General features: G+C 36.8%; 2 protein-coding genes across 4 annotated transcripts; both read right to left on the minus strand.

The window, feature by feature from the left end:
• Window positions 1–3935: 3935 nt before the first annotated feature.
• LOC110454079 lies at window positions 3936–8518 on the minus strand. The gene is made up of 4 exons (XM_021503423.1): window positions 8332–8518; window positions 6976–7137; window positions 4532–4729; window positions 3936–3992 (listed from the first exon to the last, which is right to left on the minus strand). The coding sequence occupies exons 1-3, from the start codon at window positions 8510–8512 to the stop codon at window positions 4533–4535; spliced, it is 540 nt and encodes a 179-aa protein (XP_021359098.1). The 5' UTR covers window positions 8513–8518; the 3' UTR covers window positions 3936–3992; window position 4532.
• A 3868-nt stretch (window positions 8519–12386) lies between these two features.
• On the minus strand, window positions 12387–19495 carry LOC110454076 (antistasin-like). Of its 3 annotated transcripts, none has more exons than XM_021503420.1 (7): window positions 19378–19495; window positions 16767–16922; window positions 16147–16380; window positions 15496–15672; window positions 14983–15198; window positions 13130–13318; window positions 12387–12712 (listed from the first exon to the last, which is right to left on the minus strand). In XM_021503420.1, exons 1-7 carry the CDS (start codon window positions 19439–19441, stop codon window positions 12573–12575), a joined length of 1176 nt encoding a protein of 391 aa, XP_021359095.1. In that variant the 5' UTR covers window positions 19442–19495; the 3' UTR covers window positions 12387–12572. The 3 variants fall into 3 exon arrangements, with proteins under 3 accessions (XP_021359095.1, XP_021359094.1, XP_021359096.1); XM_021503419.1 differs by having other exon boundaries at window positions 13130–13321; XM_021503421.1 differs by having other exon boundaries at window positions 12645–12732; window positions 13130–13321.
• Window positions 19496–20652: the final 1157 nt, after the last annotated feature.

Consider the following 20652-nt stretch of genomic DNA (forward strand, 5'->3'; position numbering starts at 1 on the left):
TTACCTGTTCTGTTACCTGGAAGCTAAACCCATTCTTGATGGTCTAACGGTAATGCTGTGTAACACGCATTGTAAAATATAACATGTATGCACGATGTGCGCACGCAATTTTTGGTGCGTTATGCGGTCCCACAACTGTAAATTCAAAGTTTTGTTTACTTTTTTTACCAACTATATTTCATGAATGACCACTGTCCTACTTCAAGCATACCACTTCAACTGTATGTTTTTTTTGTACAAAAAGTATCCCCATTTATGATTACCCGTTAAAATCGTGACTAGCAGTATTATTTGGCTCATAACTTTTTAGTTACTTTTTGAGATATATGTGTTATCAAAGCTATAGTCATGCCGGTAAAACTGTTTTTCAATTCATCGATACAGTTTCCGTTATATAGTGGTACGAGGATCCTTAAGTCTCTAAGTCTAACATACTGTAACAGGAAAGAGAATAGTGTGCTTCCACCGGGCATCGAACCCTCGATCTCCAGGTTCCTAGTCGGACGTTCTACCACTGAGCTAAAGGGAAATTCCATGTAGTTCGAAGCTAGAAGGCGAGCTTAATCCTATGTACAATAAATATCTGCCACAATAGGCTAATGTCATGAGAAAGTCTAATATAGGTTAATGTCATGAAAAAGTCTAACATAGGCTAATGTCATGAGAAAGTCTAACACGGACTAATGTCATGAGAAAGTCTAACATAGGCTAATGTCATGAGAAAGTATAACACGGACTACTGTCATGACAAAGTCTAACATAGGCTAATGTCATGAGAAAGTCTAGCATAGGCTAATGCCATGTGAAAGTCTAACATTGGCTAATGTCATGAGAAAGTCTAACATAGGCTAATGTCATGAAAAAGTCTAGCATAGGCTAAGGTCATGTGAAACTCTAACATAGGCTAATGTCATGTAAAAGTCTAACATAGGCTAATGTCATGTGAAAGTCTAACATAGGCTAATGTCATGTGAAAGTCTTACAAAGGCTAATGTCATGTGAAAGTCTAACATAGGCTAACGTCATGTGAAAGTCTAACATAGGCTAATGTCATGTGAAAGTCTAACATAGGCTAATGTCATGAGAAATTATAACATTGGCTAATGTCATGTGAAAGTCTAACATTGGCTAATGTCATGTGAAAGTCTAACATAGGCCAATATCATGAGAAGTCTAACATACGCTAATGTCATGTGGAAGTCTAACAAAGGCTAATGTCATGTGGAAGTCTAACATAGGCTAATGTCATGTGAAAGTCTAACATAGGCTAACGTCATGTGAAAGTCTAACATAGGCTAATGTCATGAGAAATTATAACATTGGCTAATGTCATGTGAAAGTCTAACATAGGCTAATGTCATGTGAAAGTCTAACATTGGCTAATGTCATGAAAAAGTCTAATATAGGCTAATGTCATGAAAAAGTCTAACATGGGCTAATGTCATGAGAAAGTCTAACATAGGCTAATGTCATGTGAAAGTCTAGCATAGGCTGATGTCATGAGAAAGTCTAACATGGGCTAATGTCATGAGAAAGTTTCACATAGGCTAATGTCATGAGAAAGTCTAACATGGACTAATGTCATGAGAAAGTCAAACATAGGCTAATGTCATGAGAAAGGCTAACATAGGCTAATGTCATGTGAAAGTCTAACATAGGCTAATGTCATGAGAAAGTCTAGCATAGGCTAAGGTCATGTGAAACTCTAACATAGGATAATGTCATGAGAAAGTCTAACATAGGCTAATGTCATGTGAAAGTCTAACATAGGCTAATGTCATGAGAAAGTCTAACATGGGCTGATGTCATGAGAAAGTCTAACATAGGCTAATGTCATGAGAAAGTCTAGCATAGGCTAAGGTCATGTGAAACTCTAACATAGGATAATGTCATGAGAAAGTCTAACATAGGCTAATGTCATGAGAAAGTCAAACATAGGCTAATGTCATGAGAAAGTCTAGCATAGGCTAAGGTCATGTGAAAGTCTAACATAGGCTAATGTCATGTGAAAGTCTAACCTAGGCTAATGTCATGAGAAAGTCTAGCATAGGCTAATGTCATGAGAAAGTCTAGCATAGGCTAATGTCATGAGAAAGTCTAACATTGGCTTATGTCCCGAGAAAGTCTAACATTGGCTAATGTCATGAGAAAGTCTAACATTGGCCAATGTCATGAGAAAGTCTAACATTGGCTATTCTAACATAGGCTAATGTCATGTGAGAGTCTAACATTGGCTAATGTCATGAGAAAGTCTAACATTGGCTAATGTCACGAGAAAGTCTTACATAGGCTAATGTCACGAGAAAGTCTTACATAGGCTAATGTCATGAGAAAGTCTAGCATAGGCTAATGTCATGTTTCATGTGAAAGTCTAACATAGGCTAATGTCATGTGAAAGTCTAACAAAGGCTAATGTCATGTGAAAGTCTAACATAGGCTAATATCATGAGAAAGTCTAACATAGGCTAATGTCATGAGAAAGTCTAACATTGGCTAATGTCACGAGAAAGTCTAACATTGGCTAATGTCATGAGAAAGTCTAACATTAGCTAATGTCATGAGAAAGTCTTACATAGGCTAATGTCATGAGAAAGTCTAACATTGGCTAATGTCATGAAAAAGTCTAACATGGGCTAATGTCATGAGAAAGTCTAGCATAGGCTAAGGTCATGGGAAAGTCTAACATGGACTAATGTCATGAGAAAGTCTAATATAGGCTCATGTCATGAGAAAGTCTAACATAGGCTAATGTCATGAAAAAGTATAACATAGGATAATGTCATGAACAATTCTAACATTGGCTAATGTTATGTGAAAGTCTAACATAGGCTAATATCATGAGAGGGTCTAACATAGGCTCATGTCATGTGAAAGTCTAACATAGGCTAATATCATGGGAAAGTCTAACATTGGCTAATGTCATGTAAAAATCTAACATAGGCTAATGTCATGAGAAAGTCTAACATTGGCTAATGTCATGAGAAAGTCTAACATTGGCCAATGTCATGAGAAAGTCTAACATTGGCTATTCTAACATAGGCTAATGTCATGTGAGAGTCTAACATTGGCTAATGTCATGAGAAAGTCTAACATTGGCTAATGTCATGAGAAAGTCTAACATTGGCTAATGTCATGAGAAAGTCTAACATTGGCTAATGTCATGAGAAAGTCTAACATTGGCTAATGTCATGAGAAAGTCTAACATTGGCTAATGTCATGAGAAAGTCTAACATTGGCTAATGTCATGAGAAAGTCTAACATTGGCTAATGTCATGAGAAAGTCTAACATTGGCTAATGTCATGAGAAAGTCTAACATTGGCTAATCTAACATAGGCTAATGTCATGTGAAAGTCTAACATTGGCTAATGTCATAATAAAGTCTTACATAGGCTAATGTCATGAGAAAGTTTAACATTGGCTAATGTCATGAGAAAGTCTAACATAGGCTAATGTCATGTGAAAGTCTCACATAGGCTAATGTCATAAGAAAGTCTAACATTGGCTAATGTCATGAAAAGTTTAACATTGGCTAATGTCATGAGAAAGTCTAACATTGGCTAATGTCATAATAAAGTCTTACATAGGCTAATGTCATAAGAAAGTCTAACATTGGCTAGTCTAACATAGGCTAATGTCATGTGAAAGTCAAACACATGCTAATATCATGAGAAAGTCTAACATAGGCTAATGTCATGAGAAAGTCTAACATAGGCTAATGTCATGTGAAAGTCAAACAGATGCTAATATCATGAGAAAGTCTAACATTGGCTCATATCATGAGTAACATGTTTGTGACTGTTCAACTTATTGATATCAACTTTTATGATTTTGTAGGCGCAAAACTTCTTTAATTCATCAATGCACAATATAAAACACAATAGTTGAACGGTTTATTAATTGTATTTACAAAATATGTGTTATAACAAAAAAAAATGTACGTCTCTACCGGTAACTTGTCTCTTTAGAGTCGCACATTTGAAGGCCATGTTACCTGAAATGGAAAATGTAAAATAAAGTTAGATATAATTATCACCGATCGGATATCGTCGGCAATTTCCGTAAGCGAGAACATCTTTACTCGTTCACGGAAAGTGCCGACGGTTCCCGATTGTAATAACCACCTGGCGTTGAGATATGTGTGGCCTCGTGGAGAGCGGTTTACACATCGTAACACTATTTCGGAAAACAGTCTTGTAATGACTGACAGTATGTAACATCGACCTAAATGATAGTGTTGTGATAATTTTGTTGTCAGATATATTGTTGATCTTGAGTTTATACACGTGCTGACCTTGCAATTGGCCTCATTTAAATATTTTATAAGACATATGATGCTCTTAGCAATCGACAGGTGACATTGAACTACGCGTGTGATGACCTACAGATTAAAACAGTTTATTGTAAGATCTAAAAACCAGATATGTGGTGACATCACACGAGATAGGCGAGGACCTTGACCCTAAATATGTAATGACCTTGACCTTAGACATTTGATGACCTTGGCAGTGCGCATGTCATGCATTGTCTCACCTTAGCCAATCTGGGCCTTACACACACAGTATGTACAGTCGTGGGGGTCCACCAGATACTTCCCTCCACACTGAGCTGTACAGATCTGGATAGCTAGTGCGCAGTGGTGGGACGCAGTCGTTGCTTTTTCGGTGGAAGTTTGGAGCTCTGTTGTTGGACGTTTCATGGTAGTTGATGCTGGTGCAGTCGTTGTTGTTGCTGAAAACGTCAACAGAATATGTCTATTATGCAATTCCGGTGATTAGCATGCGTACTGTAACAGGAGAGGAAAAATGCACGGCCAGACCGGGGTTCGAATCCGGGACCTTCCGATCTCTGGACGGATGCTCTACCAAATGAGTTACCTGGTCGCCGACTATCGACCCGGTCCAGTTCCGCTACATTCCTCCCTCCTTCGACCCCGAAGACACACGAGACCCTATACCAACTTCTGTGGATATATTTCGTTGGGCGCAAAATGTAACAGAAGAGGAAAAATGCACGGCCAGACCGGGGTTCGAACCCGGAACCTTCCGATCTCTGGACGGATGCTCTACCAAATGAGTTACCTGGTCGCCGACTATCGACCCGGTCCAGTTCCGCTACATTCCTCCCTCCTTCGACCCCGAAGACACACGAGACCCTATACCACCTTCTGTGGATATATTTCGTTGGGCGCCAAATGTAACAGAAGAGGAAAAATGCACGGCCAGGCCGGGGTTCGAACCCGGAACCTTTCGATCTCTAGACGGATGCTCTACCAATTGAACTACATGGTCGCCGGTGACCCGACCCAGTCCAGTTCCGCTACACGTGCATTGAAAACCCATTAAAAAATATCTCTTTGTTCTGAGGTAGAAGCCTTGAGACAGCCCACCCAAAGGGATACTGCGTAATGTTATCAAGGTATGTAGACTAGTTTGATCATGATATTGGTATATTATTATTTCAGTAAACATATCAATGTTATATTTAGGTATATACACTCAATTTATATGACGCATTGTAACGTCATCAAGTAACAATGACGTCACAGACCTCCAGAACATACACATGGGGTTTGAACGGCGTTTTTTAAATTCTCAAAAGCCCAAGTCTACTTTCAAAGGAATTAAAACGCCTTTCAATCCATATATTTACATTTTTACCATAGAACAATTGTTTGATTTAAGTTATTTGTTCTTAAATAATTAAGTTATTTACTGTGTTTTGTATATGCGTCGTCCTTTATAGATAGAATTGGCGCCAATAAGTAACCGTAATCATTTGAGCGTTTGGCGCAGGGGCATTCTCCATGTTATCCGAAGCGAAGCAACAAGACTACCGTTGAACAATATTAATCTATGACGTCATAAATAAACTACATGTTACGTCACGAGAGTTTTTGTTTTTATATATAGGGGTTGAACGGCGTTTTTTTAATTTTCATGCCGACATGCACGCAAATCGGTTACATCATATGGATTAAACATGAAGGCCTGGTTTCATGCAATATGGATGTAACCGATTTGCGTTCAACCGGCATAAAATTATAAAAAAAACGACGTTCAATCAATATATTTACATTTTTACTATAGAACAATTGTTTAATCTTATTTATCTGTTCTCAAACAGTTTCTGCTAGTAAAATTCATATTGCGGATTGCAGCGCAAATGTAAATATAATGCAGAAAAAATATTTAAATTCATTTTCTTTTAATTTGAAATTTTAGGCTTCATTAATTCATGTAACACGGAGAAGCGTGCTTTGTGAATTAGTCGCAAAAATGTAAATTATATGATATAAAGGATCTTAAAATCATTTCCATTTTTTATAATATTTATGAAACGATTTTGTTTGTTATACTATCGTAGTTTTCCAGAGGTTCACTTCATTGAATACTTCTTAGACTCGTATTCATATAAAATGGAAAGGCATAAAAGATCCCATATATTTAATTGCATGCATGACAATTTGATTTTTAAATCTTCAGAATAAGTGACAAAATATGGACTAGGATATCAAGTATGACAGAGTAAACTATATGCCCTGACTTTCTATGTGATATGGCATAGTCTGATTAAAACCGACTTTACAAATTCTGAATATAACGGCTGCCGTTCTCGCTTTAGCAAAAGCCCCCAAACGACGCCCACAGTCGTAAAGGATCCTAACGGAAGTCACTATACATAATGTCTAAATTTTGACCAATCAGACGGCCACCTTGGATGTGTAGTGTCAAAAGCAAAGGTGTTTTGCACATCATTGCCGTTCACTACTACGCATGCCAAAGTTTCATTGGGATCCGACTTGTAGTTACTGAGAAAACGCGTAAACAAAATCACAGTTAAAGAAGAGAAAAGCGAAGAAGAAAGAAGAAGAAGAAGAAGTAGAAGACATGGGATAAAAACAATTATTCTGCAAACTTTGTTTAGGGGACTTGATAACGAATCCATCTTTTAAGGATGTATGTTGTCATAGTTACCCGCCATGGTTGTAGGGCTGTTGGTCTGATGGGCGTGGTCACACATGCAAAATTCACAGCCAATTCCGCCCTTGACGTATACGTCACACGACAGTGTGCAACTCGCCTGGCTAGGAATACATGCATTCTGAATATGGTGGTGTATTGTTTGCTGGGCCGGATCTGAAATCAGTGACGTCATACAAAACGTGACGTCATACAATCATGGTGGAACGTAACGCAGTTATTCACTTTATTTATCTCTAAGTTGAGATAACTTGTGCCTAATCCTTTTTGTTGAATGACGTATAAAACCTGTTTAAATAAAATTCATACTTTGTTTTAAGGGTCATGTTGGCATTGCTTTGAAAGCAAATCTTATGAAAATCATGTACAATGTATTCATATTCCAAAAAAAAAGGTAATTTAATTTAACATCTGATGATTAAAATATTGTATGGGAAAAAGTAAGGAGCAGCATTATTTGATATTACTCACTTGAGCGTTTTTGAATGGGATTGCCAAGCATCATATTGACAAATATTAACATGACGGCAAAACAAAATGACGCAACACCGGAATATTTGGAATACAACTTCAATTTAGTTGATCTCAAAAAACAGCTTGTCGCAATGATTAATATTTATTTCATTAACATAACGCCATATAAAACAACTGGGTGGCTGAAATACGTCACGATAGATATAGTGCGCATGCAATTGGAAAGTTACAACTTTTATTGACGACATTTCTGATTATTTTTAAAGTCTGTTAAAAGTTTTAAGCATCAGGTAACAAAATAAATTGTACTTTTCTCCGTAATAACTCCCTGTCTCTATGTCTTTGTTGGTATCTTTCTCTCCGTTTCTATATGTGTGTCTATACACACCTCCGCTCGTCCGTCCTCCTGTCTGTCTATCCTTCTCTAGTCTGTCCATATTCTCTCTCTCCCCCCCCCCCCCCCCACTATCTCCTTCCCCCCCCCCCCCCCCCCCCCAAATTGTCTCTCGCTCCTCCGACGCCTTTACCTGGTGTTTTATGATGACATCCTATTGACTCGGGGGTGAGGATGATCATGATATTGATACGATTTGAACATGATTTACCTTCTTTGGGAGAATGACTTTGTAAAAATTGGTCAATCAGTATTATAATCACAATTCCAATGTTATTTCACCGTTTGAATAGTTAATCTAATATGATATGACAATAATAATCTTTACGAAATCTTTACACGACAGTCGTGCATTTTCAGTTTTAAAGTTTCTTTCCCATGGTGCCTTGAATTTAAAAAAAAAATCATATTGATCACCGTTTGTCTCATGTCGACTCTATTGCTTGCCTTTTCGTCAGTGACGTCACCATTACGTCACTTACCTGTACCCGTTGATGACTCGGCACAGTGACACAGTTGACATCCATGCGTGTCCTTGGCGAATCCGTTCGGACACAAAATAGGGGAGATAGGACAGTAGTGATGAAGACTAACACAGCCCGAGGAATCCGAATGGAAGCCTCCTGGTCCTGGTCCGAAATGACCTCCTTGAAACCCGTCCATGAAAAATCCTTTCGTAACTGTAAAAATAATTTCATAAACCATCCTGTTCGTAACAAAAACACAGGTAATTGAACCTTTAATTTGGTATCAGATACAGTATGTAGAAAATGTACAGTGTTACACAGCATCATACAACTAGATATAAGCTTTATTTATTTTACAACAATTATGAAACAAGTTATTTCATCCTATATCAATCACTCTTGTTGGCCCGGATGTTAGCGTGCGGGGGGTCATGTTGAGGGAGGAAACCCGAGTACCCGGAAAAAAACACGTGATCGGGCAAGTGATCCCATACCTTTTCACGTCCGATCGGGGAATCGAACCCCGACTGCATTGGTGAAAGGCATGTGCGCTATCCACTGCACCACCCGACCACTCAGGACTCATCGGAAACAGAGGGACAGGTTCGTAAAACCGCTTAATTTATGAATTTAGAAATTTAAACACGTATTCGAGATAATCACCGAATTAATGATAGTATGTATCAGAATTGAATGACATTTCTTTTTAAATTTCATGCTTCAGACCAGCATGATCACTGACAAAATTCCGTTCAACCCTTAAACTAACATTCTAATTCTAGTTAGTAATGACCTAATTACAGATATTCCCTGATACTTTCGATATTGAAGTGTCTATGGCGTCAGTGCAAACGAGATTCTTGGAACAGCCTAACGTCATCAAAATGTTTGCTTCCAACGGCTGTGTAATGTTATTCGAGGCGGGAGAAGCTTAAATATGACTTTGATCAAATTTCGTTTATAGCTCTATGATGGCATTTTCTTCAGGTAATGCTTCAAGAGGAATTTTCAGTGGAAATGTAATTATATTGCTATACTTCAATTTTAATTTAATTTTCAAAGTTGCTTTTTTCCCCTTTTGCGCTCAAGATCACCAGTTCATATCCCTACAATTCTTTACTGTTGTGCTATTATTTTTATTCAGCAGTTTTGCCCTTGTTTCGGGAAAATATAACTATTTGATCACTCTCGGTTTGTCACGTTCCCCTCGAGCTTTGTCTTCGGTAAATAAATGTACATGTGTTATTGTGTAACCAAGACGATACTACACGGAATCAAAATACAGAACAAGATATACTGATTATGTTTAAAGTCTGTAGTGATTGAGATAATTACATGTAACTTAAACATCATAAAACATGTGGAAAATGCAGGTTTAAGGATGGTTTGGTTTGGTTTAGTATAAGTTTAACGTCCTATCAACAGCTATGGTCATTCAGGGACGGCCTCCCCTATGTGAAAGATGCATGCGTGTAGTGTATGCGTGTGTGTTTTGGGAGGCTGCGATATGTTCATGTTTGTCTCCTTGTGATAGCGCGGAACTGATGCCGACTTTATAGTGCTATATCACTGAAACATACAAGCCAATGTTTCAAGAACAGTTTTTTTTTATCCCGATGAAAATCCTGAACTCTATATTTTTCCACTTGAAAACAAATTTTAAAAACACCCCACAAAATAACGGAAATTTACTTAGACTCCAATAATGCATTCTTATGTAATATTGCAAGTCATTCACGAAACTGGGACTAAATAAATATATACATTACTTTACCTTGGAGAATAGCAAATAGAAAAGCTACCGTCTCCCTCATGTTAATAATAATTTCAGCCACGGAGTCAGGTGAAAAGAGCTAGCCGCCTTCCTATAGGGTCCAGGACGTCACCAATAAGAAATTATTGAACAAATTAATATAATTTATAAAATTCTAAACTTAACTTAACCATATATACTGGCTCTAGAACACTAATGGTACACGCCCTTTACTCCTGTAAAATGTCTGTCGGATGATAACGACTAGACTGGATTGACCATTTCGTTGATTATTTATCGGTTACTTTGGCAGGTGAGGAATGTCGTGCGTCTGATATCGTAGGTTATCTGCACCTGGACAGGAGATGACCATGACCGAAGCGGACATATTTAAAATATTACACATGGTATAGGCCTAGGTATAAAGGTCACGTTATTTACAGAAATCACACTTGGTTCGTACCTTTAGCTATTGTCTCCGTCGTATTCAAAGTAAAACATATTCACCCTTCACCGGTAAAATCCCGATTCGCCCAGTGTTAACCCTTCACGTGTAAATACTATGCACCAGTATGGCATGTTGTGTACTTGTATTTGCTATCATGGTAAGTTTGGCCTTACTTATAGTATTATTGTTAGAAAATTACTCAGGTTTTTGTTTTGTTCAACAATATTGCCATAGTTATCATGTTGTTTGTATTATATTTCGAATAAACCATTGTTACATCAAATAATATATATTTTGTTTCATTTTGTTCAATGGAAATTAAAAAAAATATCGAAATTTCATAATTTCCCAAAAAATCTGAAGAAACTCGCGCAAGGTATGGGCTATTGGTATTGTTCAGATATGATTTGCTTATGCAATAGCGATGCCGTAGAACAAAAACCAATGCCTCATAACATTTTTAGGCGGAGGGACGGGGACCCTTAAAGCCGGATTATCTTTAAGAATATTCTTGATATTTGATAAGATGAAAGTAAATAAGATTTTGGTTAATTTGCGATTTCAGGCCCCCGACACCCCTTAATGAACGTTGTTGTTCGTGTTGTTCCCAATCTGTGGAAACAGAGGTTCCCTTTTTGTGTGATTGTCCCATATATAGTGATTTGCGAATTAATCTGTTTTACCAAATGGAACAACTCTGTGAAATTTTCAAAGATTATAAAAGTGTTGGCAAATTTAACCTCTTGATGATTAATTCTGACATTCAATATGTTTTAGAAAGGCTGTATTTTTAATGTTCCGCAGGCGGAGAATATATTTATGATCTTTTTTTTCCAAATTTTGATGATTGCATCCTCAGGTATTTTTAACCGAATCTCTTTACAACAAGATATAATATACAAGAAACTTACTTTAACGTCGTAAAAACAGGTAAACAAGGAACATTTTCCCGTAGATCAACTAGAAATGTTAATTTTGATGCAAGAAAGTTAGGTGGGGTCGACATTTCGACATCGAGAGTTTTCCTCCCTTCTCGTATATATATGATCATTGGGGGTGGCATTTTACCGACAATCGATCTAAATCTCCCAAACGTGTAAAATTACTCTGAACACCTTAGTTATGTCCAAATAAAGCTGTAACAAATTATCATGTCCCCTTGTGTATTAGCAATTTCTATAGCATATTCATATATGTGAAGGTCGCCGCCTCAGGTATCGAGTGGAATATCGTTTAAAAATGTGGATTCGGCGAAATATCGTTTAAATATGTGGATTCGGTGTTATTTTTGTGTCACCGAGATTATGTATTCGTTAAAAAAGTTGGAAAATATAATATAAAGTGACATATGAAAAATTACAAAATTACCCAATCATAGAGCGGTTCAGTTCTTATCTAAAACAAATATTTCATTTTGTAGAAACGGTGTTGTTAACCAATCCTGTCTGAGCCAAAAGACATAATGAATCCCAAAACGATTTTAAGCGCCTCTACCATGCATATTCAACTCGCTTTAAAACTCGAAACCGCTTCGCTTTTTACCTCAAATCTATTTTAAAATATAAACCGATACAATGACAGGATAAGGCATTTCTATCGATGTTGACGCTAAGCGCGTCATATAACACTAGGGGCTTTCCCTGTTAATCTCAATCCGATCTGAAACGGTTCTGCTTAAAAATATCAAAGAGCCGAGCTCCCATTTGACTGGATGTTTAACAGTCAAGTCTACAGTCACACGAGTTAGTTCCCTTTGAGTACTTCACGGCAAATCTGGCAAGTGTACTTTACCACATATTTTATTGAAGTAATTTCCACATCAAGAATTTAACAAGTCAATAACCAAAAAATAACAAGAAGTTCTATATAAACGTTTTAAATATTTAATAACATAATGAATAAATTAGTTTCACGCATCTTTCCATTCAAAATATTCCGCCCTTTTACATCAAACGAAATACTTTCACAGATAAGCATTTGAATACGTTCTCCTCCTCAAACAATTTTTTCGTAGGCAATATCATGTGAAACCGGAAACGGAAGATAGTTGTTATTCTAATGTCGACATGCGCAGTACTGGCAGTCCTTAGGTCCCCGGAGGTATCCAGTCATACAAAAAATTCTACAAGTGTCCATTTGTTCCACGCACGGGTTTTGGAGAAGAATCGTCGGCTCATCGGACTTCGGAATCCCGGCTATAAAGAAATGTGATGACCTAAAGCGAGTATTGCTTTCTGTTGAGTATTTTGAATGCATCCAGATTTTTTTTTTGATTTTTGATACTTAAACAGTTGAAGAAAAATAAATAAATAACAGAAAATAGTTAATGTTTTAACAACAACAACCAAAAATAAATAAATATAAAATAAAATAAATAAAACTCTTAATATCCAGAACATTGTTATGTTTTCAAAATTCTAATATCTTTACGAAAAGATTCCAAAACATAAACCCATACAGATTGTCCTTACGCAAAAGAAAGTGAGGTTGTATCTCATTTTAAGCTGATTTTATATAATCCAAAGCGACAAAATATTAAATATCAACAAAATATTGAATACAAAATTTAATGTGGTGTACTGAATCGCATATTGCATTCTGTCGTAACTTACTTTTGTTATACATCTCGTCCTTACACACACAAAATGTGCAGTGTTGAGGGTCTGTCATGAATCCGCTAGCACACTTTAGCTGGCAGATCGTCGTTGCTATGATACACTCGTTTGCTACGTCAGGACTAATCGTGCTCGGTACCGGAAGTGACGTCGCCGAAGAGTTCCCGTGTGAATCATGACTAAGAGCTGCTGTGTAAAAATAGGAGGCAAATAAACAGGTAAATATGTATTAACGAATAAAACAATAACATGGTGGATGTATAGATATAATTTCTTTCGGTTGAGTCCGCGAGTTAGAACGAAATTGCTTTCTCCTACGGGAATGCGTGACACTAGGTGGCGCTAGTCGCAGTCGGCGATGCACGTGCAAGTGGAGGCGTGGGTCATTCAGGCGACCACGTTAGACACGTCATCACCTACAGTCGTAAGATCGAGTTTTAGTAAATTTATTTTTACAGAATTTGTGTAAAAACTTTTTTTTTTATGAACAGGCGTGTGACATCGAGTGGTGAGGTAGTCTCCGCGGGAGATGCATTATATAACGATATCATGTTACCTACTGTTCTATGTGTAGCTATTACAGCAAGTGCTGTATTTTAAACAGTGATTGTAATTGTTGGACATGCAATTTGGTGCAGAGCACTGTGGTCCAGACCGGGTGTTTATTGTGTGTCAGTCAAGTCTCCCGAGGTCTGCTTATTGGAAGAACGATGTCAGTGTGTGAATCCGAAGTTTCCCTCAGGATAGCAGGCACTCATTTGCAGTTTTATCCGGTAAAGCGAATGATTAGAGGCAGTTGTTATTTTGAGTGATTGGCACAAATGGTGATTGTAGGAGAACAATGCTTGTTACATTTTCGCTCTGCTTGTTATACATTGTACATTGTCACCTATCAAGATTTCTACCTTCGATCCTGCAAATGAGTTTATCTATTTATTTCCATTTTTGTTTCTATTAGTTTTTGTATCACTTCAATTGGCATACGGTCAAATATAATAACCTGCTATGTATTGCTTTTGAATGCAAAAAAACCCACATGCATATTTTTGAAAGTGATTCAAGTTCGGGATGATCCTGGTTTAAAGTATATTTTATAAGCCAAGTCCTTCTATTTCACGTCCCGATGTACTTGGTATCGACGATGTGCTGTTTTCGAATAACAAGAAATCGATCGACCACATCGATCGTATATACCCTGCAGAGCTTGAAATCAAGAAGGCAGCATACTCCTTGAAATCAGCTGCTTTTCTTTACTTAGGACGTGACCAACATAGAAGGATTTATTTCTAGGCTGTGCAACAAGCGGGACGCTTTCGACTTTCCGATCGTGAACTTTCCCTTTCTTGATATCAACATCTCTGCTTCCCCTACTACGGTGTTTACATGTCGCAGTTAATCGGTACTCACGAGCTTGCTCCGTATTTCACGACTGACTTCTGATGGACAATCTATATTTATAACACGGGGTTTCGAAAGATGCAGGAGGATGAAGACTGTGGGCTTGTTTTATGGTCCCCATCAGGAAATCATAGAGAATTATCAATGTGTGGGTGTGACATTACTTGAATGGATTTATCTTAGATGCAGAATACGCCTACCCTACCGGTTCACATGGTCTCATCCTCCCTGTAATTTTGCAAGGGTCTCCATGTAATATTTAATTTGATCATATTTTGTCCAAGTTTTATCTTTTTTGAGTTCAAATTATGGTTTTGTTGGCACCTCAGTGTTGTTCTGTTGCTGTGTTTTTATTGCAGGAGACACGTCCCAAGAGTTTTACTAGGACACAACCAGATAATACTACATGTACATTTACATACGATTTCAACAAATAACATCCACAGACATACGTTTTGCGTGAGCTGATATGCTTGTTGGACTACTAGTGGTAGTTGTGGTCGCGACAGTAGAGGGCGCGCACAGGCAGTACTGACAGTCCTGTGGGCCTTTAACGAACCCATTTGCGCATTGCATCGCGCATGAGGACTGGCTTGGGACACAGGGGTCGGGGAGGATGACACCAGTAGGGGTCGGGCTTGTAAGCTGAGTTGTCGACGTTGGAGCCACTGAAAGTATATGACAGGACAATTTAAAAATATCATACTGGACGCATACTTGATTGCTTAAATATGGTTAAGCTTAGGGAAGACTCTTTCATCAAAGCTAGGTAAAGAGAGAGGAAAACATATTTTATTTTGCTGAATTCAAACATTCTTGCATCAAAAATATTAAGTGTAGTTATTCTACCACGAACGAAATAAAAAATAAAATAATATATGTCGTTGGTTAGCGAAGTTATATGCAACTAAAGATCACATAACGATATCCTTATTCAAAATGAAAGGTACAATGGCACGTATTACCTGTAGTGTTGACGGTGATAACGAGGCCAGGAGGAGCACACAAACAGTAGTTACAGTTAGTGGGACCCTTCAGGTAACCATAGTTACACTGAAGCCCACAGTGGTGCTGACTGGCCACGCATGGGTTGTTCAGGATGGTGAGAGGCCCGGATGTTGTTGTAGGTGGAGCTTTCGTCCCTGTTTCAAACACGAGGAGGTTCAGTGTACTCATCAACAGTTCACACTTCGTTATAGTCTGTTTATGATGTTTATTGAAATAACACAGAAAAATATTGAAAAGTAAACAGTTTATATACGATAGGAGATGGGTTGATGGTGAAGAAGTAAAGCCAGTTTCCCTAACACAAGTTTGCCAGTGTACTGTTGATAAAAAGTAGCTTGCAACTTACTGATTGTAGTTGAATTCACAGAGAAGTAATTAAATATGAAATATAGTTAGACACTTCCTTGTAAAATAGCAGCAATGATTCGTAAGCCAATTTATTTGCAGTGATTGTGTCAGATCTGGGCAAATAAGAAAGGATTTTTTTTCATCTTGATGAATGCCTGAAATTAAGCAATGTTGAAGCTTACAAATGGATATAAATGATTTACTCCTTTAGTTTTAGCATTAATCATGCGCCCTGTTAAGAACAGCAACCGGAAGTTTACCTTGGGGCGCTGAGGCGCAGAAGCAGAAGTGACAACCATTATTTCCGGTGAGGAAGCCGTTTGGACACGTGAGGGAACAAAACATCTGTTGTGGCTGACACGGGTTGCTGAACATATTGTACCCGGATGAAAGTGGCCCAGATGGTAATGACCCGGATGACATTGACTGGGGAACATAACTCTGAGGGGCCTGTGTTTGATATGACATTGAGTTAGTAGGCATACCAGTTGAGACTGAAAATGTTGAAAATTCATTTTAAAAAGTACAAGCAACATTGAAGTATACATGCTACCTTTTTCAAACACGGTTATATCGTTTTTAAAGAGTTATACGTTAACATATACAATTCTGGTTTGTAGGTTACGATTTTAAAGTCTTAAGAACCCACAGAACGACTTAGAATAGAGTTATAATTCTCCACACGAAGTTAACAGAATGTACGTCACAAGTAGTCATGGAAACGTCAAAAGTAGTCATGGGAATGTCACAAGTCAAACAATGGTTGTTTGTGACAAACTCCAATATTTTATAACGTATATCACACCTGCGCTTGAATTTAAGAAGTCTGTGAAAAAGTAGTGAAATACATATTCCAATTAAAAATTAAAAATAAACGTACCTTGAGTCTGAGATCGACACTGGCAAATAGGGCATCCAGTGGGATTATTTAAATATCCATTCGTACATTGTAAATGACAGTAGCTGATTGGTGGAAAGCAGAACAGCCTTTCTTTGTCGCTAGACGATATAAGGAACCGTTTCTCGGGATAACACTCTGTTGGTTAAAAGCAGAAAATAAAATACAAGAAAATAAAATAATTCGTCTTCATAAGTCTACAATTAACACAGGTCTAAAATAGGTTTTCATTTCACTCATATCAGGACTATAAAAAGACTAAGTTTGTTTCGACACAAACGGAAATTGAAAAGTTATTTTGCGAGCTTTCGGAAACTTCTGTTTCCTTTGTCAAGCAAAGAGTGTATATGACCGGTGTCTCAACTCTTAATCATTAAAAACACCTGACTAAGCCACATTGGGCCGAATCAGTTAAGCAAAGAGTGTATATGACCGGTGTCTCAACTCTAAATCATTAAAAACACCTGACTAAGCCACATTGGGCCGAATCAGTTAAGCCAGCTGTCCAAAATTATAGAGACATTTCTCCCAATAGCACTCTTAAACTGCAGGCAGGCAGGGAGACGGATGACATGTTTAACCATTGCGCCCATTAATGGATGTTAAATTGGGTTCATACAGATGGCCCAGCTGGTGACCCCCTTCGTCTCTGTTCATCGAATCCCCTTCCCTCCTAACCAAGATTAATTCTGTGATGTTATGATGAATCTTAATCCGGATGTCAGGTTCCTGTTTTCTATAGTGACAGTTTTTACAGTACAAATATACATTAAATCTTAAAATACTCTCCTTGTCGATCGCCATTTAATAAAATCACGTTATAACGCCTTCATTATATTCACCATTTGGCATTTGGTTTACCACCAGCGAAATTCAATGTTCTTTTTTTTCTATTTGTATTCCCTTAAGATTCTTTTATATGTCTCTTTCGTTATATCGTCGAACCATTTTATAACGCCAAAATTCCGTTGTCACAATTGTTTTGTATTCAATAAATAGCATATTTGACAAACTGGTTATTTCGTACAGGTGGTTAAAAATAATTGAATAACCTAAATACTGTTTTGTTAAGTGTTATTACCACGTTTAAATGTTTAAATAAACATCAATAGATGGGAGGACATTTTTTGCGAACCTTCCGGCTAGATTAAATTGAAATCTCTGGCAGAGTTTCGCTTGTCAGATATGAACTGTAAAGGCAGTCGACAATTTGTACTACTTTTCACCGAGGCAAAACTAAAATGTCTTCGACAAATAAACATGCATAGCTAACGATGCGTAATATTTATATTCCGTCTTTGCGTATTGCAGAGTTATCTTCTCTTGGGAGCAGGTATTGATTGTTACGTCACTTGTTTGTGAGAGTAACGTCATCAATTTTTGAGAAAACGACGTCATTTTCTCACACAAACCAATGACGTAACAATCAATACCTGCTCCCAAGAGAAGATAACTCTGCAATACGCAAAGACGGAATAAGAAAATAAGCAAAAAGTCAACAGAATTTAATAAAGAGTAAACACAGTTTCACCTCTTCGGGAGCAAGAAAATATTGAAAATAAATAAATGGACCAAATTTTAAAAAGAAATAATTATTGACCTGTTGTGTAATATTGAGTAATCAAAATTTAATTATTGCAGACTTACTAAATTACGATATAGATTTTTCAAAATATTTTATCGGAATAATTGCATTGCAAGAATATTGAAGTATCCAGACCACTTAAAGCTCTCTCAATTTGACGATGACTATTCAGATTTCCCTTAAAGATAGAAAATACTAATAGCTTAACTCAATGGCAATATCAATTTATGTTAATTCATTAAGATAAAGTTTTCAAATGGCAATGAAACTAATCGTGCTTTACAGCTTATTTTAAGTCCGAATAATATCGGGACGAAATACACGTTTCTGTAACTCTTTCATTAAAGCACCACCAACTGAAAATGCAAGTTTTGGTAATATATATAGACATACAATGGTGAAAACTCATCTTGTCCAAAACAAATAGGAGAGAATATCGAACTGTCAGATATATCATAATTCAAAATCACAATAAAACAAAAAATCTAAATATGAAGATATGAAATAGTCACAAAAAGACCATTTATCAAGAAATAAAATAAATTTTAAAGAAGACATCCATGCTCGAATGTATTAAAAAATGCCAAACGTCGTTTTCTAAGTGCTTTCATAAATCAGAATTAAAAGAAAAAGTTATTATTTTTTATTAAAATTACAAATTCATATTGCTTGTATCGCCAAATTAAATATATATGCAAAAAGTTGTTCCTTAGCTAAAACTCCGTAATAGGTGCCAGTTATGAAAGGTTAGCTTTCTAAAATGTTTCAGCATTTTCACAATATAAAAAAGTATTGTAGCATTACATTTATTAGGACATTAATCAAGAAAATAACATTCAAATATGTGGAAAGACTGAAAAATAAATTCCTGCCAAATTATATTTGAAAATAATTGAAACATAAAGGAAATCGTTATTAGTTATTCAATCTTTTAAGATAGATTTCCAGAAACAATTTTATAAAAAAACAACCCATAAATATTATATAAATAAAAAGAAACATACTCACCTATAAGGATACAGATCGATAAAATAAACCATGATTCCAATAAATGGCCGAATTTCATTTTCATTCTTATTCCTGCAGGGACGGCCAACAGACGTACAACGATACATGCGTCATTGATATTGCGAGTTCAAGACAGCGTAAACAGTGAATAGTTTAACCAGTACATTTCTGGGTCAAAGACCGAGGGATATCGAACGATTACTTATTAATATATCATTTACCAATAATCTAGAGGTAAACCGAGTTATTTATTATTGAAATATTTCAGCCGCAAATAAATGTATCTTTGGGTAAACCCATATGTGGAGTAGCGATGGACGTATGTTTTATCATCACTTAGGTTTAGAGTCACCTCCCCTTATCGTACCTCATCGCGGCATTGCGACCTTATCTTATGTTAACAAGTGCAATGTGACGTCATCGTCTAAATACGGCACAGATAAACTTTTTAAAGCTTCTAAGGTTGACTAGATCAAGTCCAGGGAGATAAGTTATAGTCTAAATGACCTTCCCTAACCTAGTGTGGTCCCTAATGGGTAACACATCCGTTATCGCACTTGCAGAAACAATAATATCATATTGTTTAAAACTGCATTACGTTTGTGAAGTTTGCCGAAATATTAAACAATGAAGTGTTCGGATCATATCCTCAAATTAATGGTTATACAAGAAGCATTCTAAAAATAGTAAATGTATTGTCGTCAGATATGGAATTGTGTCAATTTTATTCCGTCGGATATGTGTGTCATAATGAATATCATATTACAGCAGGTTTCCAAGCTTACCGTTGATAACAAAGTTTATCTGTGTGTCATTATTGTTAATGCAGATAGTTTAATAATATAATATAAGTATGCTAGAATGAGTTAAGGCGTATGACTCTGTTAACTAACTGTACTTACAGACTTTGGTCAAAACAGGCCATAGTTAATTCTGTTGACTTAAATCAACTATATTGTACATCGTCATACATATGGACTTGACAAACCTTTTCACAGTTTAGCCATACACCCTCATGGCCCCTCCTCTTGTTTTGTTTTGATATGAAGCTGAATTTATTGATGAGCTTATCAAGACTGGAATCAAAACCTAGCCAAGTTCGTCATGTTCTCAATCACAGATATCGACAATGTGCTGTCTTTGAATAACAATACATTTATTGACCACGCCGATCTTATTTATCATCCTAAGCTTTAAACCAGGCCTGTATGTTGTTGTCTATTATTTTACTTTTGTGTCTTCTCAGTTCTTTTGTCTCCACGACACCCGTCAGTT

This window comes from Mizuhopecten yessoensis, unplaced genomic scaffold (assembly GCF_002113885.1).
Source record: "Mizuhopecten yessoensis strain PY_sf001 unplaced genomic scaffold, ASM211388v2 scaffold7653, whole genome shotgun sequence".
Taxonomy (NCBI): domain Eukaryota; kingdom Metazoa; phylum Mollusca; class Bivalvia; order Pectinida; family Pectinidae; genus Mizuhopecten; species Mizuhopecten yessoensis.

What these genes read in the sequence shown, in the direction of transcription:
- LOC110454079 (XM_021503423.1), bottom strand. Translation starts at nt 8,512, where the DNA reads ATGGACGGGTTTCAAGGAGGTCATTTCGGACCAGGACCAGGAGGCTTC. An exon ending in CGAGTCATCAACGGGTACAG is followed by an intron (nt 7,138 to 8,331) that starts GTAAGTGACGTA and finishes CACTGATTTCAG; the next exon opens with ATCCGGCCCAGCAAACAATA. An exon ending in CAGCCCTACAACCATGGCGG is followed by an intron (nt 4,730 to 6,975) that starts GTAACTATGACA and finishes TGACGTTTTCAG; the next exon opens with CAACAACAACGACTGCACCA.
- LOC110454076 (XM_021503419.1), bottom strand. Translation starts at nt 19,441, where the DNA reads ATGAAAATGAAATTCGGCCATTTATTGGAATCATGGTTTATTTTATCG. An exon ending in TATCACCGTCAACACTACAG is followed by an intron (nt 15,199 to 15,495) that starts GTAATACGTGCC and finishes ATATACTTTCAG; the next exon opens with TGGCTCCAACGTCGACAACT. An exon ending in CATATCAGCTCACGCAAAAC is followed by an intron (nt 13,322 to 14,982) that starts GTATGTCTGTGG and finishes ATTTTTACACAG; the next exon opens with CAGCTCTTAGTCATGATTCA.